This window comes from Equus przewalskii, chromosome 24 (assembly GCF_037783145.1).
Source record: "Equus przewalskii isolate Varuska chromosome 24, EquPr2, whole genome shotgun sequence".
Lineage (NCBI taxonomy): Eukaryota > Metazoa > Chordata > Mammalia > Perissodactyla > Equidae > Equus > Equus przewalskii.
This window is the reverse complement of record NC_091854.1, coordinates 20325461-20353369: the sequence shown is the minus strand read 5'-3', so window position 1 is coordinate 20353369 and position 27909 is coordinate 20325461. Positions and strand designations below refer to the sequence as shown.

The window sequence follows — 27909 nt, the reverse complement described above, 5'->3', positions numbered from 1 at the left end:
CTCTGCAAATACCTGTGAAAGACCATTAACGTTCCAGGGCTATCGATTCGGGGGTTACAAATAATTTTAGCAAGTAGGTGAGTTCGTAAATATGAAACCTGCAAATAATGAGAATCAATCGTATTTACATTGTTATCATTAGTTCTACCTATGTTTCTTTACTAGAACGTTATGTACAAATGTTAATCTCAATGCTGATCAGAAGCATCAACACAATTGGTCTAGTAAACAAAACCTTTGAAAATATAGATTATGAGGGAAAATAATAAATGAGATCTTTTACAGGGAAAAGTTGGGAACTGTTATCCAGAAAATGTACATATGTAAAAAACACATAGAAGATAAACATATCTTAATTCTATTCCTCTGCCTAGGAAAATTTAATGTGTTAATATAGTTAGCCTGAGCTAGGATCATGCGTTTATAACACACGATAGTGCAAAAATATATTAAAGCATTCTCACAAGCATAGAGCAATACAAAACTGCAAGCCCTCAGGACTTCAGTTTACTGTTCCATCTGCGTAGAATACTTTTCTGGTTAGTTCCCTCAATTCTTTCAGTTCTCTGCTCACTTATCACCAAATCAGGCTTCCCTGACCGCCACTCCCCACCTCTACACAACCACAGTTTCTATCCCCTTTACCCTACTTTCAGTTTTTTCCACAGCACTTATCACGGTCTGACATACATATTAGGTTGAGCCACATGAAACTGCCAGTTTTATAGGTCAAAAAATCGGTCAAATAACAGCAATTTAATAAAGTCCAATGGAATATTTGCTTGGGGTCTCCTACAACTTGAATATAAGCTCCACTAGAAGAACTTTATCTGTTTTCTTCGCTTTTATAATTCAGAGCCTAGTCTACAACTTGATATTCAATACATATTTGTTAAATAAATTAATAATTACTAAACAATTATTATTAGACATATCCTTAATATAAAGTACAAATATACCTCAACCCATTTTAACAACCACATAATATCCTGGGGTAGTCCCTTCCATTCTTACTTACATGCACATTTTTTGAAACAAAATTCACACACAGTTTTGCATCCTACTCCCCACCTCCAACCCTTAACATGTCATATAAAGTCTTAAAATTGTTAAGGGCTCTACAAAAACCTTATAAGCCTAATTTAACCACATTCATTCTGTTAGGAATGTAAATTCTAAATTTAAAGTGACTCTGAAAAAAAGTGCATTAAGATAAGCTTATGAAGCATACTTTATACAGAAAAGGAGGCTTATAATATGCTTTACTACTTTGCTATCACTCAATGTAGCTTTAAGTGTTTTTTGTTTGTCTGTTTGTTTTTGAGGAAGGTTAGCCCTGAGCTAACATGTGCTGCCAATTCCCCTCTTTTTTTGCTGAGGAAGACTGGCCCAGAGCCAACATCCGTGCCCATCTTCCTCTACTTTATATGTGGGTCGCCTGCCACAGCATGGCTTGACAAGCATTACCATGTCCACACCCAAGATCCGAACCGGCAAGCCCCGGGCCGCCAAAGCAGAACATTCGAAGTTAACCGCTGCGCCACCGGGCCGGCCCCAGCTTTAAGTGTTTTAATGTTACAATGAAAGATAATTTTAGATTTAGGCTAATCAATTCATTATTTAATTTTTTTCTAATAAACCTAATCAAGTTTTTAAATTTTAAAAAATGTTTAATCTGATGTTTTAATTTAAAAAAAGAAAAAAAAAACCTGTCAAAGAAAGTATGACATAAGGTGTGGGGGTGGGGAGGGTCTCAGATTTTTTTTTTTAATTCCTGTACATCTTTAAAAAAAATCATACCTGAAGATGCCATATCATAAATATAGCAGAAATCAATAAACGCTAAAAGGGACACTTGCCAAAAACTCTAACGAGGCATTTTGATATTCTGCTCAAGGCTACAGGATGGTTATAAATGCTGATTCTAAGATATTTCAATTGACCTAAGGAAAATTTTCTTAACTAAAAAACCATAGAGTAACTTGACACTGAGGTAGCAATGTTTATCAGAGAAATACACAAGTGCCAAATGCCAAATAAGTAATTATCAGAACTTCAGACTAAGCATATCCTTCAGGAACCATTGCCAAATGCCACTTCATTCCACTGTTTTAAGGAGATGGCCCAATTTCCCACAGTAAGAAAACTCAGTTTTAAAAATTATTTACCAAGGAACACAGGACATCAGAAAACAAAGATGTCACGTCTCATCAAATTTCCCTACCAGAAGAGTTTTATGCTGTCCTGCCTTATCAGAGTCTAATTTCTGGTTTCAGTATCAAACACATACCATTAAAGTCCTTTATCCTTTTATATCTTTCTTTCTACAATAATACCCCTTCTCCCAATCAGTATGTTCATCGGAAGATAACACTATCAATATCTTATAGACAATACTTAAGTTGGATATTCCAAATTAAATCCTGCTTTATATCTAAACCACTTTTGATTTTTTTATTTTTCACTAAAAAAAATTTTATCTTTATCCAGAAGAAATAAATTAATGTAATTTCTGTTCATTTCTATGGAAATATCAGCATCAGTTTCATCATACAGAGCTGTGGAATTTCTATACACTGAGAGAAAAGTCAGTACAGACTAATATTTTAAACTAATAATACAAATACAAAAAGTAATCTTTTCCCTAGAAGAAAAAGGATAAAACTTTAATGATTCTGTAATTTCACAACAATAGTAAAAATATTTAGGTTTAAAATCTTTCAAAAGTTAACACTACATGATGTCATTTACATACAGTTCAAAATTAGAGAAAACTAATCTATTCTGTCAGAAGTTAGGATAAAGGTTAGCTCAGGTGCCAATCTTTAAAATTAAAAAAAAAAAGGAAACATCAGAAATACAAACAGAGGTACACTCAACAAAATAAATGGCCTAAACTCTTAAAAATGTCAAGGTCAAGAAACTTGAGGAACTGTTCCTGGTTACAGGCATCTAGAGAGACAGGATAATTAAATACAATGCATCATCCTTGATTTTAAAAGGCTATGAAAGTAATTATTAGGATAAGTGACAAAATTTGATTATGACTATGAACTAGACAACATTACACTAATGTTAAATTTCCTGATTTTTATCATTGTAACTGTAATTATTTAAGAGAATATCTTAGTTCTTAAGGAAAAAAGTCTGGCAGTACTTAACCTGGATCTAGTTCCACTCTACGAAAACTACTCATTATAGCCTTTCATTACCTGAAAATAGTTGTCCCCTCCCATCCTCCCTTCATAAGTAAGTACTCTCAACTCCTTCAATGATTCTCAGACACTTTATCATCTGGGTTACCCTCCTCTTGACACATCCAATTTTTCATTTCCTGTTCTTAAAATGCAGCTTTCAGAAGCAAAGCCAACATTGTAAATGTGTGCTAACCAACATGGAATACATATTAGACCCCTTATTATGCACAGAATCCTATTAATGCAGCCTGGTACTTCATTTGTTTTTTCTTTTTTAAGCAACTCACACTGTTGGAGCTCTGAGATTATGCAAAACCAAGCTGCTAAAAGTCTCTATCAAATCCAGCTAGTTCTTCCCCCAAATGCAAAGGTTTCTCTTCTCAGTCCCCACATCATTTATACCCCTCTGAAGCTTTAACAAAGTCATCACGTCGCTCCTTCCTTTGAAACTCCCATCTTTGACCTCCATTTCCTTCTAGTGTTCTTCCTACCTCTGAGATAAATTCTCCGAGCCTCTTCCCCACCATTTTCTCATGCACTGTGACTCCTCCTCTCTGCTCCCCTCAAAATGTACGTGTCCCTTTCTAATGGTCTCTCCGTACGTAAAATCATTATAACTCTCTTTCAGATCATTTTAACCTACAAAACAGTTTTATATCTCCAGGATCAATCTCCACCCCAAACTTCAGACTACCATATTCTGAGCACTCACTCTAGATATTCCCAAAGTCATTCCCTAGTCATTTTCTTCCTAGCCCCCCAAAATTATCTCCTCCTTAAGTCAACAACCTCAATGACAACTATATAATCACCCAAACTAAAAAGCTTTGAGGCATGTTAACTCTTTCCTTTTCCCACCAATATACAATCAACAAACCCTACTTATTCTACTTCTAAAATGTCTTGAAAAAAACTGTCTACTCTTTCTATCCTATTGTTATTGTTCCAGTGCAGGCCATCATCACTCCCATTTAAACAAGTATAAGAGCCTAATTAGTCTTTCATTCCATTCTATTCCTTATCGGCTCACAAACATATGTCTTAATAAACACAGCCCTAATTGATTTTTCAGTCCCCCAATTGGGGAAAAAAAAAAAAGAATGACTTTCCCCTCATCTCCAATTCCTAGAAACTTCTTCCTTAAAGCCGAATTCAATGTTCCATCAGAATTAACTGAGCTCTTTTTTGCTCCCATAATGCTTAATTCTCCTATCAGAATTTACAACATATAGTTTGATATGTCTATATTCTCTACTTCATTATAGGTTCCTTCAAGGAACAGTGCAATTCATGTTTAATTCTTTTAATACAGTGCCTTAAAATTGGTGAACTGAACAGAATTCTGCTCATAGAACCTTTTCAACTGAATTCCATAACTTTTCTTAATTCCTCACTTTTAAGCAACTCACACTATAGGTTCCTACCTGCTATTTCAGGCAAAATTTTCAGTTGCTTTAGTCATCTATCCTTGCCAGCTGAGTTGTTTGGAAATTTTATAAGCACAACTGTATACTTATCCAAAGCCTTAATAAAAATGTTAAAATATACAAGGACAAAAATAGCCTATTAGCCTATAGGCTAATCTTCCTCAAATAAAATAAAAAAGCATTTTTTCTTGAAGCTCTTGTAATGTTTAAGAGAATTTTAACATTATAGATCTGTAGCCTTTTATGATTCTAAATTTAAAATAGTAACTGACTTCAAACTTACGACTTTAAGCTTAAAGGTATGAGATTTGATTTGGTTAATAAGGAATATTGAAATGTTTAAGAGAATCTGTGACTCACTATATTTACATGTTTCATTTATTAACTTTAAAAGAGTTTTAAGTATTTGGGAAAGTCCTGCTTGTTGAAATTTTACATTATTCTGTAAGGCATATAAAGTGCTAAAAATTAAAATAAAACCTGGTAATATTAAATGTATAAATATAAGGAATGTAATTAAGGTAAGCAAGAGTAGTAATAGTAGTACTAACAGCTAACATTCAAAGAGCCTTTTCCTAGTGCCCACCATTGTTCCAAGTACTTTAGCGTATAAGCTCAATCATTCAAAAAATAATCACTAAGCAGCCACCATGACCTAGGTACCATTCCAGCCTCTGAGAACTAAGTCAGTAAACAAAACATAACTTCAACCTTCACGAATCTTATATTTTAATGAGAAGAGACAAACAATAAATACCAGGTATGATAATTACTATGAAGAAAAATAACCAGGGAACGTGAAGGAAGGAGGTGCTATTTTAGATGGCATAATGAGGGCACACCAGTGAGCACCATTCACACGCAAGTCTGTAAATGATGCCCCTTGGAAACTGCTTCATCAGGGAAAACCTCTCTAGACCAGGTGACATCTGAACCTGAGAAGTGAGGGAGCAAGCTGTGCAAATATATAAGAGTCTTACAGGAAAAGAAAACAAGTACAAAGGCCAATTTGCCTGAGAAGGGTATTGTAAGGGAGATTTAATCTGTTCGACTAGAACTACTAAAATATATTAATCCAAATGTCTTCCCCTACACCTGCCCCAAAAAATAAAAATATTCTTAGTTTATATTAAACTTGCTAGACTTACTAATAGAATAAAATGTATAAGTCAAACTTAAAGACAAGTGGGTTTTTTGTCTTTTGGGGTTTTTTCCCTCCCCAAATCCCCGCAGTGCATAATTGTATATCTTAGTTGCAGGTCCTTCTAGCTGTGGCATGTGGGACGCTGCCTCAAAGTGGCCTGACGAGCGGTGCCATGTCCACACCCAGGATCTAAACCAGCGAAACCCTTGGACCACCGAAGGCGAGCATGCGAACTTAACCACTCGGCCACGGGGCCAGCCCTAAAGACAAGTTTTTTTAATTTATTAGTTTAATTACTCAATACTATTTTACCAAAAACTGTAAATGGTCTTCTCTACAGCCAAAAGCAGCCATGGACATCAAGAAACACCACCACTTCAGTGCTCTAAGTAACTCATTTGAACTAGAAATCTAAATTTATTTAATGAAACTAGATGCTCTTTATCACATATCATGGAATAAAATTTACTCTCTAAATAGGATTGTCTCCCTTTCAGTATGAAAATCATTTTCCTAGATATGAGAAGAGATATGAGTAGTTCTCACTGTTTAATGTTCTCTCCCCAATAAACGCACCTCTTCCTTCCTTACTGATCTTGCTCTGAATTCAGCTAAAACTAGCCCTTTTTGTCGCCCTTAAGCATTTTTTGCAAGCTTTAACTCTTTCAGAGCTCTAGCCTCCCCACATACTTACTGACATGAGTTTTTTGTATTAACCATTAGTTATGTACCATCAGTTATGTGAGAATTGATATATTTTCTTTTAAAATTTATTAGAAATTACTTGTGTGGAAGTCAGAATTTCTTCAGATGACTCACATTCTTCTCCCGTCAATGGAAATTTTTTGTAATTTTAATAACAGGTTTCATTTTTTAATCACCTCCTATCAACAGTGATTGTTTACACTATCTGTGATCATTACCAAATGCTTTTTCTGAACTTTCTGAAACCTGCTTTTCTGTGAATTCCCCCCTAATATAAACTTCATGGTTATACAGTCACTACTTTTTGATTCCCATGACTTCCATTTCTAGCTGGGAGACAAAGAACAGTGTTTGGAAAAGCACGGGCTTTGCAGTCAGACAGATAACGTCACTCCTCTCACCTTCCATTTCTCGACATCTATAAAAACAAGTATCATTTATTGAACACCTATTTTATATCAAGGACCTTATACATTCTACATATAAGGAAAAGGTACCATATCCTTTATAATCAGGAAAACAAAGGCTTAGAGATAAGTAACTTGCTTAAAGTTACAGAGCTCCTAAGTGCTAGAGCCAGGATTGAAATCCAGGTCTCCCATTCCAAGCCCACGTCCTTTTTACTACACCACAAAGAAGTGACTATAAAATGGGGCCACTTGCCCAAAAGAGATGTTCAAAACTGGTTAATTCCGTATGTCCCTCAATGGTCAAAATAAATTTCACACCAGCAATTCTCTTCAACTTTTAGGAGATTAAACTGCTAGCAAAGAATTTGTCAAAAGCTCTGATAATCTTTATTATTAGTGCAATGTTTAATTAATCCAGTAATTAAAACCAAAAACTATAATACATTATGCCAAGCATATTCTTCAGATATTTTTGTGTTAAAAGAGCCTTACCCACAACCACAAAACCCAGGGTTAGAGACACAAAAAGCCAAGTAGCTGAACTACCTTATTCAGCATACCATGTTATTCATCCTCAAAATTCTCAAAATTATGTGGAGAAAAAGCTTAAACTGTCATTCTTGTGAAGTATTCAGATCAAGATGACAGAAATACTTACAGTAGTTTTCCAGAAACCAAGCAACCACCAAACAGACAATGAGAACTCTATAGTTGCCAACATCATCATGGAACCATAGCTCCTCTTAATTATCTTCTGTCTCTCTTCTCCTGATTTCCTCTTCATACACTAGATTTTTTTTTTTTTAACTTCGTTTCTTTTTATTTCTGGGTAGTGTCCCATTGGATTAAAAGATCAAATTTTGTTTATTCCCTCATCTGTTGATGGACACTCAGATTAGTTCCAGTTTGGGGCTGTTACAAACAATGCTGCTATGAACATTCACGTATAAGTCCATGTGTACAGTAGATTTTAAATAACCAATTAAGTGAATGAAAGGATGTTTCCTAGGCCTAAACACTACCATTCACATCACTTTAAATCCTACAGATCAGGTGAGTTGATCTCGTGAACACAAAGAGCTAGAATACCAATTTTTTTCAGTTTCTTTTACTTTTTTATGCTTTTTGGTGAGGAAGATTCCCCCTAAGCTAACATCTATTACCAATCTTCCTCCTTTTTTTTTCCTCCCCAAAGCCTCAGTACAGAGTTTTATATCCTAATCCGTAAATCCTTCTAGTTCTTCTATGTGGGACGCGCCAAAGCATGACTTGATGAGTGGTGTGTAGGTCCATGCCCAGGATCCAAACATGCAAACCCCGGGCCGCTGAATCAGAGCTTGTGAACTTAACCACGTGGCCACAGGGCCGGCCCTCAGTTTCTTAAAGGTAAAAAAAGGCTTATGGATTACAGTTTATAACCTTACAACTAAGCTGTAGTAAGGTACTATATTAAAGGATTCTAAAATGCACCAGCTGAGTTTTTATAAACCTATGAAAGGCTGAAGGTGAGAATGACTTTAAAAAGGCAAAAGAAATCATTTTGGACTGAGGGAAACATTCTAAATCTGAACTGTGGGGATGAATGCACAACACTGTAAATTTACTAAAAATCAGTGAATTGTGCACTTAAAAAGAATGTGACCCAGAAATCCTTCCCGGAAAACCTGTAATTAATAAGGTGACCAGAATATTCCTTCCTTATAGTACTTCCTTGAAATTAACACAAGCATTTAGATCTATTATTCTGCATGTCCTACCTGAATTGAACCCCTAAGTGTAATTTTAGCATATCAGGGCCTCTAGGTACTGAACTACATTGTGGTCTCTTTAATAAACAAATACAGTCTTTGAACACGGCACTTACCACTGTGCAAAATTTTAAATGAAACACTAACCAGTAAGGGCTGCCTTACTAAAACTACATGTAAAAAACAAAATGTATAAGGGAACAAAGAGTGTGAATAAAACCTTGATGAATAAACTTAAGAGATTTCTATTTTTAAAGAACGAACTATTCAAATCACAGCTTCCAGTTCTGTTTTTGTGTCTAAAACAATTATTTTAGCAAAAATAGTCCTTGAATCTAAGACCTGGAAGAAAATTCAAATATCATTGTAAAACGTGACACAAAAAATTCATTAGAATATATACTATGGTGCTAGAACAAGGGAGGACACATATATATACACATAAATAGTCCTGATGATAGCACCTCAAACTCCAAAAGCAGAGTTTGAATGCTTGGGTTCATGTCTCAAACCTTGTATTAACACCTGTGTAACACTGAGCAAGATACTTAACCACTCTGCTTTAACTTGCTCATTTGCAGAATGAGGATAATAGTAACCATCTTTTTGAGGTTGTCATGAGGACTTCATGATAATACAGCATTTGTATGTATCTAGCACACAGTAAATGTTCAGTAAATTTTAATTTATTAGTACTACTTTAATAACAGTTTTAAAAATCATCTAGAGCAGTCCTTCACCATCTTCAATATACATTCAAACTGCCTGGAAATTTAGTTAAAAAGAGATTATGCTGTTCCAAAGGTCTAGGTGGGGCCTGAAATTTGCATTGCTAACAAGTTCCCAGACAGGTGCTAAGGAAGGACGCCTCTGAGTTACAAGGATGGTTCTCAAACTTTAGCACATATCAGAATCACTTGGAGGGCTGGTTTAAAATACAGATTTCTGGGGGCCGGCAGGGTTGCATAGTGGTTGTTTGCACGCTACGCTTTGGTAGCCCGGGGTTCACAGGTTCAGATCCTGGGCGCAGACCTAGCACTGCTTGTCAGGCTATGCTGTAGCAGCATCCCACATGAAACAGAGGAAGACTGGCACAGATGTTAGCTCAGCAACAATCCTCCTCAAGCAAAAAAGAGGAAGATTGGCAACTGACGTTAGCTCAGGGCCACTCTTCCTCACTTAAAAAAACAAAATAAAACAGATTTCTGGGTTCCACCCTAGAGTTTGAGAGAACATGCATGTGTAACAAGTTCCCAAGTGATGCTATGCTATTCCCAGGACCATATTTTGAGAAGTACTGCTCAAAGGTTCTCAGCTGGGATGTACCTCAGAATCACTTGTGGAGTTTTTGTTTGTTTTTAAATGTAGGTGCCCTGACTATATCCTGGTATTGGTTCTCAAAGTTTGGTCTCCTGACCTAGTAAATCTGAAACTCTAGGGGTGGTGCCCAGCCATCCATTATTTAAAAAAAAAAAAAAAAAAAAACCTTCAAGGCGAATATGATGCATACTGAATTTTGAGAACTACTGTCTTTCAGTTAAAAATGAATCAGAATTTCCTTGGTGACATTTTGCTACCTATAGAAAGAAAAGTATCTACTTATCTATATACGTGGCTTAGGTCAAATGGAAAATGTCCTGACTCACTCACCAAGTAAGAAGAGCATTTATGCAAACTCAGTGGTAACTCCCTAACCGTTACAAATGTTAATTACTCTCTCCTTCATTCTTCATAACATTCTCCTATAACATGATGTTCCCCCAAAGTCAGACATTTAACATCTCCAGGCAAAAAGAAATCTTTTTTTAGAAATTAGGCTAAAAGTTTGCATAACATTTAATTTCCACAAAAGCTCAGCAAATAAAAGATCACTAGAGTCTGAAATGTAGGTATGTATTACTCTTAAATTATTCTTGAACAAAACATCCAATTTCAACAGCTACAGGCCATTTATAATATTCTGACCCTAACATTACTAACTGACAGTAACCAAAATTTGTTTACAAAGGAAATTAAGTGCATCTTTCAAACTAACCATGGGACTTCTGTGAAATAAGAATTAAGCATAGGAACACAGTAATAAATCTTTCACTATGCCTTTCTTTAAAATTAAGAAAGTGAAATGGGAGGGGTAGAAAAGAAAAAAGAATTTCTGATAAGAAAGTTGCACTTACACTTGAAGTCAGCCTGAAAAAGGATACTAACTAGGTACGGCTCTCAGCTGACTCTCAATTTTTAGTAGTCTATAATTTGATTTTATAATCTGCACACTGTAATGTTATACTGTTCATAAACACAAAATAAACATTTTAAAATATTTAAACTTAAATTGGGGCTTTTTTCTTGGGGGGAGGGGCACTCACAACATTCTCTGAAGTAACAGAGGATACCACAAGGTGTCTGTCATAAAAATCGGAATAGGAATCACTGCTTGAAAAGAATTCCAAGAATGAAAAGGAAGCTGCCAAGGCATAGCATAGAAGCCCAAAAAGCTATTAGCTGGTCAGGAATGCTGTACCAAAGTTTTCAAAACAAAATTTTTAACTGAAAAAAAAAGCTGAGGTACTGTTGTAGGCCATTAATGACATAAATTAAAACTATCATGTTTGCCCAAATAACATTAAAACAAACAGGATCCACACCACAATCTGAAAACAAGGCTTTTCTTTGATGTTTGTCCCTTTCTGAGAGTTCTTGAAAATTATGAATGCCATGAGAAAAATGTCTAAGTCAAGCACTGAGATCTCCAGGTATAAATCAGATTGAGTTCTAGGATTTCTCAAGGAACTCATATCAAAACAGGATAAAGATGTAATAATATTTACAAAGGAAATCAAAGTTCAAAAGCACACAAAATTCTTCTGTGATAATAGACATCAAAATAGTGGTTTCCCATGGCGAGAGGGGTTAATGACCAGAATACAGCACAAGACAGTTTCTGGGGTTTTGATAATGTTCTGCTTCTTAGTAATGATTACACAGGTGTGTTCACATTGCTAAAATTCACTGAACTGTACACTTATGAGAACTTTCTGTGTGTATTATACTTTACTCATATTCACATTTTTAAAAAGCAGGAAGGGAAAAAAAGGAAATTTCTCCCTAAGGAAATGAAACATACCACTGCAAAACAACACTGAAAATTTCTATTTAGTAGAGAGACTTAAGAATTACAGGTTTGGGATGGGGAGTAGAGTTAACATAGTTAAGTATTACAAAGCACCTCAAGAGCTATCACTAGATAAATCTCACAAACACACACACACACACACACACCTTTTTCAGGATCCTGATACTTCCCTGTATAATACAACCAAGCCAAACAAAGCATTATCTCACTTTATTTATGAAACACATAAATCTGCTTTCTAATGGAGAAGTGTACATACAAAAACTGCAGGATCTGTTTTCCTTAAACTTCTGACCAATTAAAAAAAAATTACTAGTAAGGAGGGTAAATAAGTGCCACAATACAATCAGCTACTGCTATTGCCTGGACCACATCAGTGACATTTCGCAAAATCAACTCATTCCTTATGGGGTAGCAGGCTTCCAGGAGAAATAGAAGGTATAAATTATGTTCCAATCCCTTTAAGTCTCATCCCAATCCATAGTTAGAAGGAAATCTAATGACTTCAAGTTCTTCACCTGCAATTCTTTTTATGTGATCCCCAAGCACAGGACGCATGTGTTTTCAAATATTTATTATGGTTTCACATTCACAAAGTTAATCTGTTTTTCACTTCCTAGTAGTAATGTAAATCAATCCAATCTGTAAACAGCAAAAAATGTTAGTCTTTATTTAATAAAATAATAGCTTTGGACCCACCATAGTTTTAAAATGTTAAAATTTAAATATCTCACTTTCTAAAAATTATTTTAAGATCTTGAATAATTACTTCATAAGGGAAAAAACCACACCTTCATAAAGAATAAGAACCTTTAATATTAAAAATGCTCTTCCTGGTACGGATGCCCTCACTAATGCTCACCTGGAATTTCTTATTCATTATTAAATTTCAGTAAATGCACCACATAGCCGTGCCATTAGTAACAGCTGAAGAAGTAACTGTACTGTGATCCTGTAACTTGAGTCCTAGAAGTGCCAATTAGCTTTTTCATTAATATGTTAGAGTGTATGATGTCAAGGTTTATATTACTATTTAACAAAGGAAACACACTAAGCACACATCCTAAATTGTTGATCTTAGAAGTTTATTTCTCTAATTCCACAAAATCTACCAAAGTAGTTTTTTTCTTTATAAGCCATTAGGACTGTACTCTTAAGTAATTTCATATTTTGTCCAAGAAAGGAAAAATTGCTTCATTTAATCCTACTAAATTCTGGGGTATGGGAAAAGAATTTTTCAAATTTTGGCTGACAAGAAAAGAAATTATAAAACATTGTTTTGTACAAATAAGCTTTATTAACTTCAATTTATAAAGTGCTCTTAAAAATCAATAAGAAAACAAACACCAAAATAGAGACCAAGACAAAAGATATTAAACATGTCAGAAGAATCATCTAAAAAACAATACTAATTTTTTTTAAGTTTTGGATAAAAATAAACAATTTAAAATGTAGAAATGAAATATAAGAAAACAATGGGAAAATAATTATTTAATAAATAGAGTTTAGACAATTACCAATTTAGAAGAAAATATTTACAGTCTCATTTCACACCAATCCAGATAAGATAAAAAATTTATTTAAATCTAACTTAGAAAAACTAGAAGAAAGAGTATTAAATAAGTATTATTTGTTTATTACATTTCTGGAGGAAGAATTTCATAAGGTCAGGAGTAGAACAAAATTAGGTCAAAAGATTTGATTACATTAATTTTAAAATTCTGTTTATCTTAAAAACTCACAAAAGAAATACATCTATTAAGCATAAAGTAATGTTTCACCTCAGAAATAATCTAAGAAAAAAGGAGTATGACTTACACCCTATCAAGTTTTTATAAATGATATTTAATACTGAGGTATATAAGCAACAGCTAGTCCAAGGTGAATATAAACTGATCCTTTTGATAAATATTGCAACAATGTTTTAAAAGCCTTTAAAATTTATCTAAAAATCACTTCCGGCAATATACTACAAGATGGCAATACACTATCCCGCAATATACTACATATAGGAAACACCGTTATGTATGTTTTTCACACTGTTTTTATATATGCAAAAAATTAGAAAAGGGGAATGAGACTTCTACACACAGAACATCATACTACCGTTTCTAACGATGGTTATGAAGACTCACTGTGAGACTGGGAAAATGTTACCTAACATTAGGTTAGAAAGCAGGACACGAAATTAAATGTATGTTTTATTTGCAAATATGTAAAAGATATATTTTAAAATAATGGAAGAAATATACCAAAATGTTAATACGATTACATTAACTCCCAAGACTTAAAACACACACACGTACATACACCTTATATCGGAGTCAAATACTATCTACCATTGCTCTACTACTGAACGGAGCATAGAGTTTAAATAAATATATTAGAAGAGACTGAGAAGGCAAGCAAAAAAATCCACTACAAAATGAAACATTTCTCACCTCAGGACACTCAGCTGTGCTAAGTGTGGAGCCTCAATATCAGGTTCAAAAGTACAGAACTGAATCATACAGACAAGATCATTTACCAATTCTAATTCTCGGATTTGAAAATTCCATCAACAAAGGCGCTAGTCTTTAGACAACTGGTTATTTATTACAAATATCAAATATTAAATGTACTAGAGCCTTTTTGGGAGGCAATCTCTTGAAATATTAAATAAGGAAATAAGTAAACAGATAAAAGCAGTAAAATAGAACAAAGGAAATTCCATACACAGAGCACTATTTTTATTTGGTATCATCAGATGAGTTCTATAAGCAAATTTTCTAAAAAACTGAAACACATTAATTAACAAAGATTTGAAAAGTTACCCTTGTAACAATCTTTTAAAAAGACGTCAATTTCTTACTTCCTTAAATACAGTACGTAGACTAAAAGTTCACTTATGAAGGTCATCATTGTGACACACCATGTAATATACTGCTCTACAAATATTATGATTCCCTCAGAAGTTAATGATTATAGGACTGTATGTCTCTATGTAACACCCTTAAAACACTATTCTTCCGTAGTTCCATCTACTTTTAAACAGCTCTTCTTCCTTTTCGCTTGAAATAAGATGACACCTCAGCTGTCAGTGTGCCTAACTCCAATGGCCAACCCTGTGGATTATAATCTGTAGCTAAAAAAATCAGATAACTAACTCTACTGGTGCTGCAAAACCTAAAGTTTATACTGCAATTAATAGTTTCTGAATAAAGACCATAGGCTTAGGGCCGGACGCATGGCCGAGTGGTTAAGTTTGCACGCTCTGCTGCGGTGGCCCAGGGTTTCACCGGTTCGGATCCCAGGCGCAGACATGGTACTGCTAGTCAAGCCATACTGAGGCAGCGTCCCACATGCCACAACTAGAAGGACCCACAACTGAAAATGTACAACTATGTACCAGGGGGCTTTGGAAGAAAAAGGGAAAAAAAAAAAAAAGACTACAAGCTTATACTTGGTTAGTTATTTGGAAGGCTAAAGATCTCTGCTGTTTGAAATGGCTGAGATCGTTAGCACTCAAAAAACATTCGATGAATTACTGACTGTAACATTAATATACTGGAGTTCCCCCAAAATAATAATAACCAAATAGTTTGAAAGTCTCCTCAGGAAAAGTTACTCAACTCACTTGTTTCTGACAAGACAAAAATTACCTAAATGTATGAGAAAGAACAGCTGAAAAGAAAAAAACAAAAAGAGGCAAGAAGGACAAGTTCAAATAAAATACCAAAGTCCATAATTCCATGGTTTTAGAAGACTCAGGACTTTGGGAAATATTTACTGATATTGTTTTTTAAAGTATAATTACAGTGCTTATCAGAGTATTAACTACAGAAACTTGCACCAAAGTGTATATCACATCCATATTCAATATTACTTTAAAAATCAAAATGTCTCCCAGCAAATATTCCTTGTAGTTAAATCCAGACTGAATTTTCATGTGAAATTAGACAGATTTTTTTGAAAGCACCTGTAACATACCTTCACTGATATTTCTGGTCATGTAACTTACTGTAATCTCTCTTGGACATTGGTTCAAGATGATGTAAAAAATAAAACATATTCTTGATATAATTAATATGTAACATAGGTATTACACTGTACCGTTTACAAAGTTACAGGTCTATGGAAATCAGCATTGTATCAGATCTTAATGAAAAAACCCAAGTGAGAACAAATATTATATTATCATATCACTGTTAACAAATTCCTCTTATCACTGAAGCTCATTAGCTCTCATAGATCACTTCTATGACAGTAATAAATAAGAAGAAGGAAAATAACTTCTTGGTTATTTACATTTTACTCACGCAAGCTCAAATCATGTAAGATACATTTCATTAGATTTTCTGAGTAAATTTCTACCCAGTACCTCAGGTAATTCAGTGTCTGTAAAAGACTGGTGATTCCCATGATCTGCTACCAAAAACGGTTTATATAACAAACTTGTGGGCCAGCCCCATGGCCTGCTGGTTAGGTTCAGTGTGCTCCACTTCAGCAGCCTGGGGTAGGTTCCCAGGTTCCTCAGCAGCGGCCATGCTGTGCCAGCGACCCACATAACACAAAAGAGGAAGACTGGTACAGATGTTAGCTCAGGGCAAATCTTCCTCAGGAAAAAAACAAAAATTGTAAGAATAAGAAACATGTATTGCTGCAAGGATCAGATGTGAACGTGAACTACCAAAAGCCCAATTACCAAGCAAAACTGTGTAGATACCTTTGCACAGACCATTATAGAACTGTTACCTTTGAATCCATTGTCATTTTCACAATTTCCTACTTCTAAAAATAATAAAATGTAAACAACAAATGTTACTTAACAAGAGAGCTTTACCTAAGAATTCACAAAGTTTCAATTAAATATCAACTTCAGTAGCCAACTTTTTATGATAGGTGCTATCAAGAAATTTGGGGTTGGACTGAAAATTGTCTAAAAAATTTATTTAAGAGGAAAAAAATGCCTCCAATACTGATTCTCGATTCTGGTCAAGCATCAGGTGCCTGCCTATTCTTGGACCACAGCTCCGTCAACCTTCAGCCATCTTCTCTTTTCTACACACTTTCTCCAACTCCATTTCAACATTAACCTATTACACCCCCATGTCTCCTTTTTCCTCTTTCTCATATCGCACCTCTCGACACTCACTTTTGTTCCCCAACATTCCTAGTTGAACTATTACAGTAGAAAACCACAATGCCCAAGAAGAGTGGACATTATTTTTTTTATGTGATAGGTCTGATAATATTGCTGGTAGGTGTGTGGGGAAAAAACACAAGAAACAATCACAAAATGCTGCTTAGCAATTTTTGAGTACAACATGTACATCTGCTTGCATTAATTAATGTATCTGCCACTCTCCAGTTAAACTCACTGAATTGCATGGTCAGAACTATTACTTTAATTGAGCTGTTAACTTTCAAAACTTCTGGAAAGGGGCTGGCCTGGTGGCATAGCAGTTAAGTTTGTGTGCTCCACTTTGGGGGCCCGGGGTTCACAGGTTCAGATCCTGGGCACGGACCTATACACTGCTCATCAAGCCACGCTGCGGCAGCATCCCACATAAAATAGAGGAAGATTGGTACAGAGGTTAGTTCAGTGACAACCTTCCTCAAGCAAAAAGAGGAAGACTGGCAACAGATGTTAGCTCAGGGCCAATCTTCCTCACCAAAACAAAAAAAAAAAGCTTCTGGAAAACTCCTATACACATACTTGGGTTACAGTTTAGAATACATAACTATTACAAAATATAAACATATGAATATAAGGGTAAATATATAACACAAATATTGAACATAAAACTAAAACAAGTGTCAAAACATTTCTTTAAATCCTATTTTACATGGACTTTATTTTTGTGCAAAGCTACCAGCATACTAAATCTCTAGCGCAAATGCTGCTACTACTCACAAAACTATACTACCAAAAAGTCTGTACAAACAGAAAGCAGCATACATATGAGTCAACACCATAGGCATATATCACTAAATAAAAATTTAACTGAGTAGAAAAAATTTTACTGATTGCTAATGCGACAGTCTAAAAACAACACCCCTCCACTTCCTCTTCTTCATTAAAAAAAAAAAAAAAAATGGAAAATATCTGGAGAAAAACACAGCTACCGCTAAGAGTGGGTAAAGAGATGTAAGACCGAGGAAGGCAACTGGGTAGACAGAGAGTAAGAGGGAGCATTTCACTCTTTACGCTTTTCTGTATTAACTGTAGAGGCAAACAACACTTTGGTAGTTTAAAAAAGAAAACAAATTATGAATGGATTACCTACTTATCTGATTAGTTTTGTAATTAACGCCCCACTACGAAGACTAAATAAATCCAAGGACTGCTCAAGAATATGAAAAAAGTATACTGTAAGCTAATTTTGGATAAGATATTGGAGATCTGGAGAAAAACTAATTTCATGTCAAACTCATTTCAGGAAAAACTGAACTCAAACTTTGATACCAAAGTTGATGAAGAGAAGTTTGCTTTTAATTAAAAATTTGACTTAAAACATTCCACTCTTACCTTAAATATGTAACCTAAAACAACCATCCCTGAACATCAAAGATGGCAACCTCCTAACACAGGAGTAATCAAAATTTTATCGATAAGTATGAGTTAGTAGAAAAAGTATGAGTAGTACAAAAAGATTAAAAGCACGATTTTATCCTGACATCAGGTACTGTCACAGATAGAAGCGATCCCTCCAAATACTGCCAAAAGTTACTGTAAATACAAAGTACGTTAGAGTGATGAGGAAGTTATCAATGAACAAATAAACGGGAGCACACGATGCCCCGAGGAGAAGCGGAGGGCGCCCTGCTTGGAGCGTCTGAGAACCGCCAGCGGAGAAAGGTACCGCTGCCGACACAGCGACAGAACAGTTAACAGGTCTGGAATTCTTTAGAAAATGGCAACAGGGGGGAAAACTGACAAGAACGTTTGTTAGTGAGAGGAACGGTATCCAGCGGGACGGTCGCGTGCGCGCCAGCCGGCTCGGGACTCCCAGCGAGCGGGCCGGGGTGGAACTATCCCCGCGCGGGGGAGCGGGAGCCCTGGCGGAGGCTTCTGCAGGTGGCCGAGCGCCCGCAGGGGGGTGGGGAGGAGGACCGTGCCGCCTCAATGGGGTCAACGTATCCCTTCAAGACTAGACGAAGCTGACACAGCACGTCTCCCGGCACCAAGAGGCACTCGCCCCCGGCCCCTCCCTAACAACTTGCCTGGTAGAAAGAGTTGCGGGTCCCAGGCCCCCGGAACCCAAGGCTCCGCCATCCAGGACAACCGCTCTGCCAACAAGGTCCTGCGAGAATCGAGCGCTCTCGCGATACAAACCCTCTAGCATCTCGCGAGTTTCGTCTCGAACCAACATGGCGGTGCAGAGAAATCAGTATTTCGGAACTTAAAAAGTGCTTCATTAACGGACTGGAGAACGTGTATAACAGAGAAAGAGCAGCAAGTCTTTTCCCCCTAATATTTCTCATCCGACTTCCCCTACTCGAGGAGAAAAGCGGCAAAGAACCCTAAAACCTCCGCCGACCACTGTTATCCTACACAGACACAGCATCCCCCTTCCTCGGCCCGCCTCCCTGCCTGTCACGTGGAAGCAGATGCTCGGCGTGCTCGTCACGTGGGCCACTACTGAGCGGGCGCGCGCCCGTCGCCCTCCCAACAGCCCTCCCCGCCCCCCTTCCGCCCGCGCACACGTGCGCGCGCACCCCCGCCCCACGTGGGGACTTTGCCGTCGCCGCCGTTGCCGCCGCCTCCAACCTACCCCCTCCCAGTCCTCGGCTCCAAAGCCGAGTCCCAGAGCCGATCGGCCCCCACGTTCCCTCCTCTTCCATTCTCCCTCCCCCGCGTCGGGGCCCCACCACGTGCCGCGAGCGCCCGCTCACCTTTCTCGCGGGGCCGGCCGCTGCGGGCCACTCGGGGACAGGCCGTCGCCGTGGCCGCTCTCCGCCCCCGCCACGGCACTTGCTGCGGTGGCCGCCGCCGCAGGAAGCTCGACAGCGGCGCCGCGGCGCTTCCAGGTGGGTCCCCGCCTCCCGCTCCTGCCACTTCCCGCAGCACCAGCGGCTCCTTCCGGTCCCCTCCTTTCTCCTCCTCTCTGGGCCCGGCGGGCGGCGGCGGTGGCGGCGGCTGCAGGCGCGCTCACTGCACCGCCTGCTGGTAACTGCGGCGCGTGCAGCGCCGGCGGCCGGGGGACCCCCGCCGGCCGGCCCCGGGCTCCGCCTCCGGCCCTGGGCGAGCGTGGGTCTTCGGAGGGCAGGACCCAGTCCATCCCCTGCGGTAGTCTACCTTGGCCCTACCCATGGAGGAAAGGCGTCCTTGCAGCTCCGTTGTTGGAAATGCGCTTCATCGTGCCCTTTGTGGTCTCTTGAGCGATTTCTACACCCTAGCTCCCTTAGCAGTGTGGTCTCAGGCTAGGAAAATATCGGTATGTGTAAGTTATATATGCTCCTGCCCACCTCATCTCCAATCGTACGGCCCCCTCTGGCCTGCTGACTGTTCCTACAACACGCACGCTCAATCCACTTCAGGACTTGGCGCTTGCTGTTCCTTCTAGCTGGAACACTTCTTCCAGATTTCTTTTAACTCATCCGTGTTCTTTGCGTATTTCAGGTCCCTTCTCAAAGGTCGGTATCTTGGCAGACCTCTCTATCCAAAAGAACACACTTGCACCACCGCTCTTACCCTCTACCTGCTTATATTTCTTCGTGACAGTTATCATCACTTCCAGATTTTACTTGTCTGTCCCCTGCCACCAAGAATCAAGAATGTGAGATCCTTAAAGGCAGGGGCTTTGTAACCTTTGCTCATTGCGGTAGCCCCAGACCTGTGTCTGGCACAAGGCAGTGTTTAATAAATACTCTCTTAAAACATATCAATGAACTAGATTGAGTATGTGGGAAAATAAAGCCCAACACACACTGATGGAGGTAAGTACTTCCTTTGGGTTGATAGTTCCGTTCACAACCTCACCATATGAGCTGTGGAAACAGGGAGCTAAATCGCCTTCCCTGTCTATAATTTGAAGATTCTCTTCCAAAAATATAAAATCCAGTCGTAGTAGCCATTTTAACTGGAGCTCTTCTGCGGTTGTCAAATACTGCTTCATTGTTTTTGCTTTCCTTGTCTTTGGAACTTTTTTTCAGGCAAATGGATATATGTGCCTCCTTTAATTTTGCTAATAAAAGTTATTAAATGGCTGAAATGGCTTTTTGTATTTGTTTTAGTCGAGAGTTCAACTCAAAATAACATCTGCTTCAGAGAAAGGGTGACAGGTATATTTATATATTAACACATCAACAAGCCTTTATTGAACCTCATTGATTCCAGGCCCTCCACTAGGATTAGAGATGCAAAAATAAAACAGTGTTTCCCTACCTTGCTCTATATGCTTATAGAGCCAAGTTTTATTTATAATAACCATAAAGACAGACAGCCATCAGCTGTCAACTCCCTTCCAGCATTGCCCAATGTCACACCCCTTTCCCAAGGAGGCCACATCCAATGACTGATGAATGCAGGGCTGTTAATAGTATCTAAGGATTGTTGGAAGGCCCCGCCCTCTCACCTCAACTTGGGACAATTCTGATTGGTCATCCCATCTCCAGAACAACCTGCCTCAGCTGAGGCCCCCCAGTAAGACTGCATCACAGCCCGACTTCTCCCTCTGCCCAGTTCTTCTTCCATTCCCTCTCACAAGTGATGACCCCAAGAGCATTCCCTAATAAATCTGCACACTAGTCATGTAAGAGTCTGCTTTCTGGGGGACACAACCTGTTACACTCTTCACATTTTTCTGATGAGAACATAGGCTTAGAGCGTTCAGTAAGTTGCCCAAGTTTGAACTGTAGGAAGTTCTATATAGAGATATAATAAAATATTGGGAACAGAGGAGGGTTTGAGAAAAGCTTTTTACAAGGGTTTGCATTTGAGTTACAGCATGACTTTCCAAAGTGGAAAAAAAAGACCATTCTCGGCTGAGGGAACTGCATTAATGAGAGTGTCTGGGAACATGAGAGGGGAACTACAAGAAGCCCCTAGTGGCTGGACTCTAGGGTCTTTGGAGCAAGCACTAAAGTGGTGAGGAGAAAGGACCAGTTCAGTGATGGTAAGAAGGTAGCCGAGGAGAGAAAACTCTAGGTCTGGGAGTAGATCCTAGCTGAGTGGAAAGGAATAAGAGCCCCTCAGATCTTCAGTTATCTAAGAAAGGGAAAGAGGAGCTTCCTTGCTTTTGGAAAAAGGAACCACTGCCAATCTCACTGGCAAAGGCCACTCCCTAATTAGGATATGTTCATATATGGCCTTTGTTATTTTCACCTAGGATCACAGAATATTGAAGATGGAAGAGACTCCAAGATCATCTAATTCAGAGGTCGGTCAATATTTTCTGAAGCACTGACATTCCTTTTTACAAATGTGATCTTATGCCAGAATCCAATACTTGACTCAAAAGATGACCTGGGAATGGATTGGGCACCCACTGACACCACCCTCAGTCCCTTACCATGGCGAGGCACTGCCTCAGCACAGGGTCAGGAAACCATTGATGTAGTGCATTCATTCATTCTTGCAACAAATATGCCAGGAGCTGTCGAAGGTGCTGGAGATACAGTAGTGAACAAAACAGACAAAGACTCGACTCTTACAGAGCTTGTAGTCTAGAGAGGGAGATTGACATTCAAGAAATAATCACATAAATACTGTACGTAGTAAATTCAAACTACATACCACGAATGAAAAGCGCAAGGCACTGTGAGAATATGTCCATATGCCCAAAAGTACATATTCTAAGGTCTTTAAATAAAAGGAAAAGGGATGCCTTCCTGAGGAAGTCACATTCAGGCTGAGTGAGACTCAAAGTATGAATACGCATTTAGGAGTTAGTCAAGTAAAGGGTGGGAAAAACACTCCACACAGAGGGAAGAGTTGATGCAAAGGCCCCTACAAGGATGGAACTTAATACTACCTACTTATTTATTTACTACCACTATGATGACTTACTACTACCAGAAAGAAGCCACTACTTTTTCTATGGATATATATAAAATCTAATATGAAATAATGTACCTAATTTCTCTCTTTGGATCATAAGATATTTTCCATGTCATTAAATATTCTTTAAAAACTCCAAGAGATGGTTATATAATTTGACCATTTTTCTATTTGGGTGGTTCCACTTTCATATTAATAAATGATTGGATTGATGAAGGTCCTTGTGTCCAAATGTGTGCCCAGATATTTTGGGGCTGAATATCCAAGATTTGGGTAGCTGATTGAATTTGTAGATAAGTTAAAAGAGAGTCTGGGATTCCTGGCTTGGGTGACAGGGGAGATGGAGGTATCAGTGATGACCATAGGAAATACTAAAGTAGGAGCAGGGTTAGGGGGAAAATGATGTGTTTGGTTAGGGCATGCTGAATTTGAAGTTACTCATATATCCAAATGAAGCTGCCCAGGAGTCAGCTGAATCTATCTGTCTGGGATGCAGGCTCCAGGTCTGAGCTGCAGGGACAGATTTGTGAGTCTCTAACATACAAGTAGCAACTGGAACCTAGGGTTTAGATTAGCTTATCAAAGGAGAGCACAAAGAGTGAGAAGAGCTGAAACTGAAGAACAAAACCCTGAGAAAATCTGAAATTTTGAGGCAAGGAAAAAAAGGAGTGACAACTATGGAAGAGAAACAAGGAGTCAGAACAGTAAAAGAACTGGGATAGAAGGGTACCCCATGAGATAGAAGGGGACTCCCATGGGATAGAAGAGTATCCCACGGGATGGAAAGGTACCCCAAAAACCAGGGAAGAGGAAATTTCTTTTTCTTTTGAGGAAGATTGGCCCTGAGCTAACATCTGTGCCAATCTTCCTCTATTTTATGTGGGATGCTGCCACAGCATGGCTTGACAAGCAGAGCTAGGTCCATGCCCAGGATCTGAACCGGCAAACCCTGGGCCACCAAAGCGGAGCACACAGACTTAACCACTAGACCACCTAGCTGGTCCCAGAAGAGGAAATTTTAAAGATGGAGTCATCAACATTAACTTGTTAGACAAATTCTCTAGACATCTATTTTGTGCCACACACTGTGTTAAGCACTGGGAGCGAACAAGACAAATCCTTTTGGTGCTTAGTGCCTAGTGGGGAAGACAGTGTTGTAAACTACTTAAAAGGCCAATATATTTGGCAGGTTTAAAAGAATTATGCCTTGCTTATTTCTAAAAACACCTATGTGGCTTACAAAACATTAATAGGTAAAATAGAATTTAAAACAACTAAAATGGGAAAATTCAGGCAAAAGGAAGATAGAAGCAAGAAAAATAAGACACAAAAATACATGTTCTAAGGTCCCGAACACTTGCTTTAAGCTTTGGGCAGGTGTTGTAACAAGGGAAAACAAGATCAGGTATGACAGTCTCAGCATCCATGGGATAACAAAACAGCTGCTCAGAGCAGGCGTTGCTATTCCCAGGACTGAGATCAAAGATAAATTTCCCCCACGGTTTCTCAAAACAAGATCATGTGTTGTATGAACAGTGTCCTCAACCGCATCCTTATAGTAAATCCAACAATTAATTCTATGGGACTCTTTCTTTATTACAACATCTCTCAATCTAGGCTGAAGGCAATTCTGTAGGCTTGGAAGAGGTGAACAGCATAGCCCAGGCAAGAAACTCCTATAGTCTGGTTTAGTACAGGAAAGATTTAGAAATATTTGAAAGAATGAGTGGATTATACATTCTTCAGATGATCCTTCATTCCTTTAGTTAATACAGTCCATAGATACTAGTCTCCTGGATCTCAGCTGACCCCAAGAACACAAAGTTAGTACTGGTTTCAACGTTTACCACATCACAGATCCAGAACCACTTTTCTTTCTTTTCCCAAAATTCATTTACAGGGTGAAGAAGATTTTGAAAAAGTCCCTCAAAAGAAATGCTAGAATTAGAAAAATTACCGTTTTGTAATCTGTAATGAAATAATTGATTCAGGCAACAACCATCAGTAGATAAAACTATTAGTTGAAAAGTTGACCAGTAACAGTACAATGGAAGGATTAAGCTCTCACCATCCGAACCCACTGACCAATCCTTGTATCACTAAAAGTGGGACAAGCAGGGGCCTGCCCGGTGGCTCAATGGTTTAGTGAACACGTTCCACTTCAGCGGCCTAGGGTTCGCCAGTTCGGATCCCGGGTGAGGACATGGCACCGCTTGGCAAGCCAGGCTGTGGCAGGCATCCCACATATAAAGTAAAGGAAGATAGCATGGATGTTAGCTCAGGGCCAGTCTTCCTCCGCAAAAAGAAGAGGATTGGCAGCAGATGTTAGCTCAGGGCTAATCTTCCTCAAAAAAAAAAAACAAAAACAAAAACAAAACGGGACAACCAAATATTCTGTGGCCCCTGCTGCCTCCTTCTCTTTGTTTAACCAGGCTGGTCAAATGTGGTAGACAGTTATGTTGGTATCTCTGGATGAACTATGACTCCTGGTATTCAAGACCTCATGTAGTTCCCTCCCAATAAAAGATGGCAGAAATGACATTGTGCCATTCCAGTCCTAACCCTTTAGAAGCCTGGAGTATTTTCTTTTACCCTTTTGGAACCCAGCTGCATGCAGTAAGGAAGATCAGGCTATACCCTTCCATAGAGAGAAGCTACATGCAGAGGCCCTGGAAGATGTAGAGAAAGGCCTTGATAGAAATAAATGTAGTGCCTCACCAAGACCCCAGTGATGTTAGAAGCCTTCTTGGACCGTCCAGCACAGCCTATCTGCCAGCTCAATGCAGCCCTGTGAGTGACTCCAGACAGCACCACATGGAGCAGAAGAACCAACCAAACAACCTACAGAATTGTGAAAAATAATAAAACCTTATTTTAAGCCAGTAAGTTTTGAGGTGCTTTGTTATGCTACAAAAGATAGTCTTCAACCTGGGCAGCATCATGATTTACTGTTGGAGAACCACATCTACTTCTATATTCATGAACAGTCTCACACTTCAGTGTCCACTGGTCCTGAAGCAGAAGTTCACGTGGGTAAGAGAGAGAGAATTGAAGGAACTTAAACCCAAAGAGCTTGTGTTACAAATCTACACCTGAATAGTTGCTGTCATAAAAATTATGCCTCCATAATTTTGCTTAATGTACACACTTCAGACATGAATTATGGAAGTCATTATCTACTTAGCACTTAGAGTCATTGAGGGGGATGGACTGGGATCCTGGACTTTGTGCCATTGGTGACATGTGAAAAGCACTGCAGGACTATGCATCTGGCAGGACACGTTATCTGCACCCAAAATGGGGAAGAGGGATACTGTGCATTTACCATGTACTTTCTATCTTTTAAAGCATTTAGTTTCACAACAACCCAAGGAAGTAAACTTGTAAACTTGTACTCATTTTTCAGGTGAGGAAACTGAGATCAGAAAACTTACCAAGGTCACACAGCTATTAAGTGGCAGAGCTAGTATTCCAATACAAGCAATTTGCCTAAAGTAGATTGATTACATTAATGGCCTTAATTGTTCACACCTCTCTGTATCCACATCCTCTGCCATGTGACTTTGCAGTTCCTCTCATTAAAAGTAGAATCGATTATCCCCTCTCTTGATTCTGAGTTCCACTATATAAGTTGCTTTGGCCAACAAATTATTAGCAGATAGGACACATGCGGAAACTTGAAAATGACTTGCTCCTCTGCAATAACCACGAGAACATGCCTGGGTTAGCCTGATGGACACAAGAAACAGAGCCAATTTGCTCTAGTCATCTCAGCAGAAGTCATCCTGGTTCAGCCTAACCCAAGACAAATGAGTGAGCCCAGCCAAGTTCACAAGACCGACCTAGCCAGCCAGCAACTGACTGCAGATACACAAGTGAGCCCCCTGAGATCAGCCAAGGCCTGCCTAGCCCAACTCCACAGACTTGTAAAATAAATAAATGTTCTTGTATACCACTGAGCTTTTGTGGTTGTTAGCATTATTGTAGCAAAAGTAACTGAGACACTAGCTCTGGAGCCCATACTTCTAATGAATATTTATATTGCTTTTCAAATTATTGAGTTTTAGGTAACTGACACGTGAGTAGATATATTTAGCAGCGTTGATAATCTTGAGTTTGGAAGAGACATTGAGTAGTGAAATATATTTGAGAATCATTTTAAAAGAAGTGATAGTTGAAAGCAAGGGAGTGAATGAGCTCTCTAAATAAAAGAATACAGTACATATTTACAAAGGTAGAGTGACAGAGATTTATCATTCAACAACCAGAATAAGAGAGGTAAAAAGAAGAGAAGACACACAGTAGGCAGAGAATGCAGGTGGGAAAAATTGATCAAATGCCAGCACCATTCAAGTTTAAAGAGGGAAGTTTCAGGAGATAGTTGTCACTGAGAAACAATCATTGGATTTTCTAATTGGAAATGTGTGACTTCTGAGAGAAGCCACCGGCTTTGGAATTACATACACCCAGGTTTGAATTGTGACACTTACTTGTTGTATGTACTTGGGCACATTCATTTGTTTGTAAACACGTTTAGCCTGGTATCTGACATTTGCTAAAAACCCAACATTTGTTGTGATGGTAGTGGTTGTGTTATTTAAACAGTTTTGAACAATGGCCTGTTTTATTTTCCCTAAAGAGTTTCTTGGGGCCAGCCCAGTGGCCCAGTGGTTAAGTTCATGCGCTCTACTTTGGTGGCTTGGGGTTTGCAGGTTTGGATCCTGGGTGTGGACCTACACACTGCTCATCAAGCCATGCTGTGGCAGTGTCCCATATAAAAAGTAGGGAAAGATTGGCACAGATGTTAGCTTAGGAACCACCTTCCTCAAGCAAAAAGAGGAAGACTGGCAACAGGTGTTAGCTCAGGGCCAGTCTTCCTCAGCAGAAAGAGGAGGACTGGCAGCAGATGTTAGCTCAGGGCTGATCTTTCTCAAAAAACAACCAAAACAGGGGCTGGCCCCATGGCCGAGTGGTTAAGTTCGCATGCTCCGCAGCAGGCGGCCCAGTGTTTCATTGGTTCGAATCCTGGGCGCGGCCATGGCACTGCTCATCAAACCACGCTGAGGCAGCGTCCCACATGCCACAACTAGAAGGACCCACAACGAAGAATATACAACTATGTACTGGGGGGCTTTGGGGAGAAAGGAAAAAAATAAAATCTTTA

At 38.7% G+C, this 27909-nt stretch overlaps 1 protein-coding gene across 19 annotated transcripts in view; it reads right to left on the bottom strand.

Moving 5' to 3' along the window:
- The window catches only part of ZZZ3 (zinc finger ZZ-type containing 3), a 113672-nt gene extending 93415 nt beyond the window's left edge, over positions 1 to 20257 (bottom strand). For 9 of the 19 annotated variants that reach the window (XR_011532383.1, XR_011532384.1, XM_008519027.2 and 6 more), the window contains exon 1: positions 18968 to 19104. Coding sequence is in view for 2 of the 19 variants with exons in the window: in XM_070592022.1 (XP_070448123.1) it covers positions 19640 to 20025 (386 nt within the window). In the remaining 17 variants the exon portion in view is untranslated. Of the gene's footprint in view, positions 1 to 18967; positions 19343 to 19639 lie in introns of those variants that run through there. The other 10 variants (XM_070592014.1, XM_070592017.1, XM_070592015.1 and 7 more) reach the window with 8 other exon arrangements.
- Positions 20258 to 27909: the final 7652 nt, after the last annotated feature.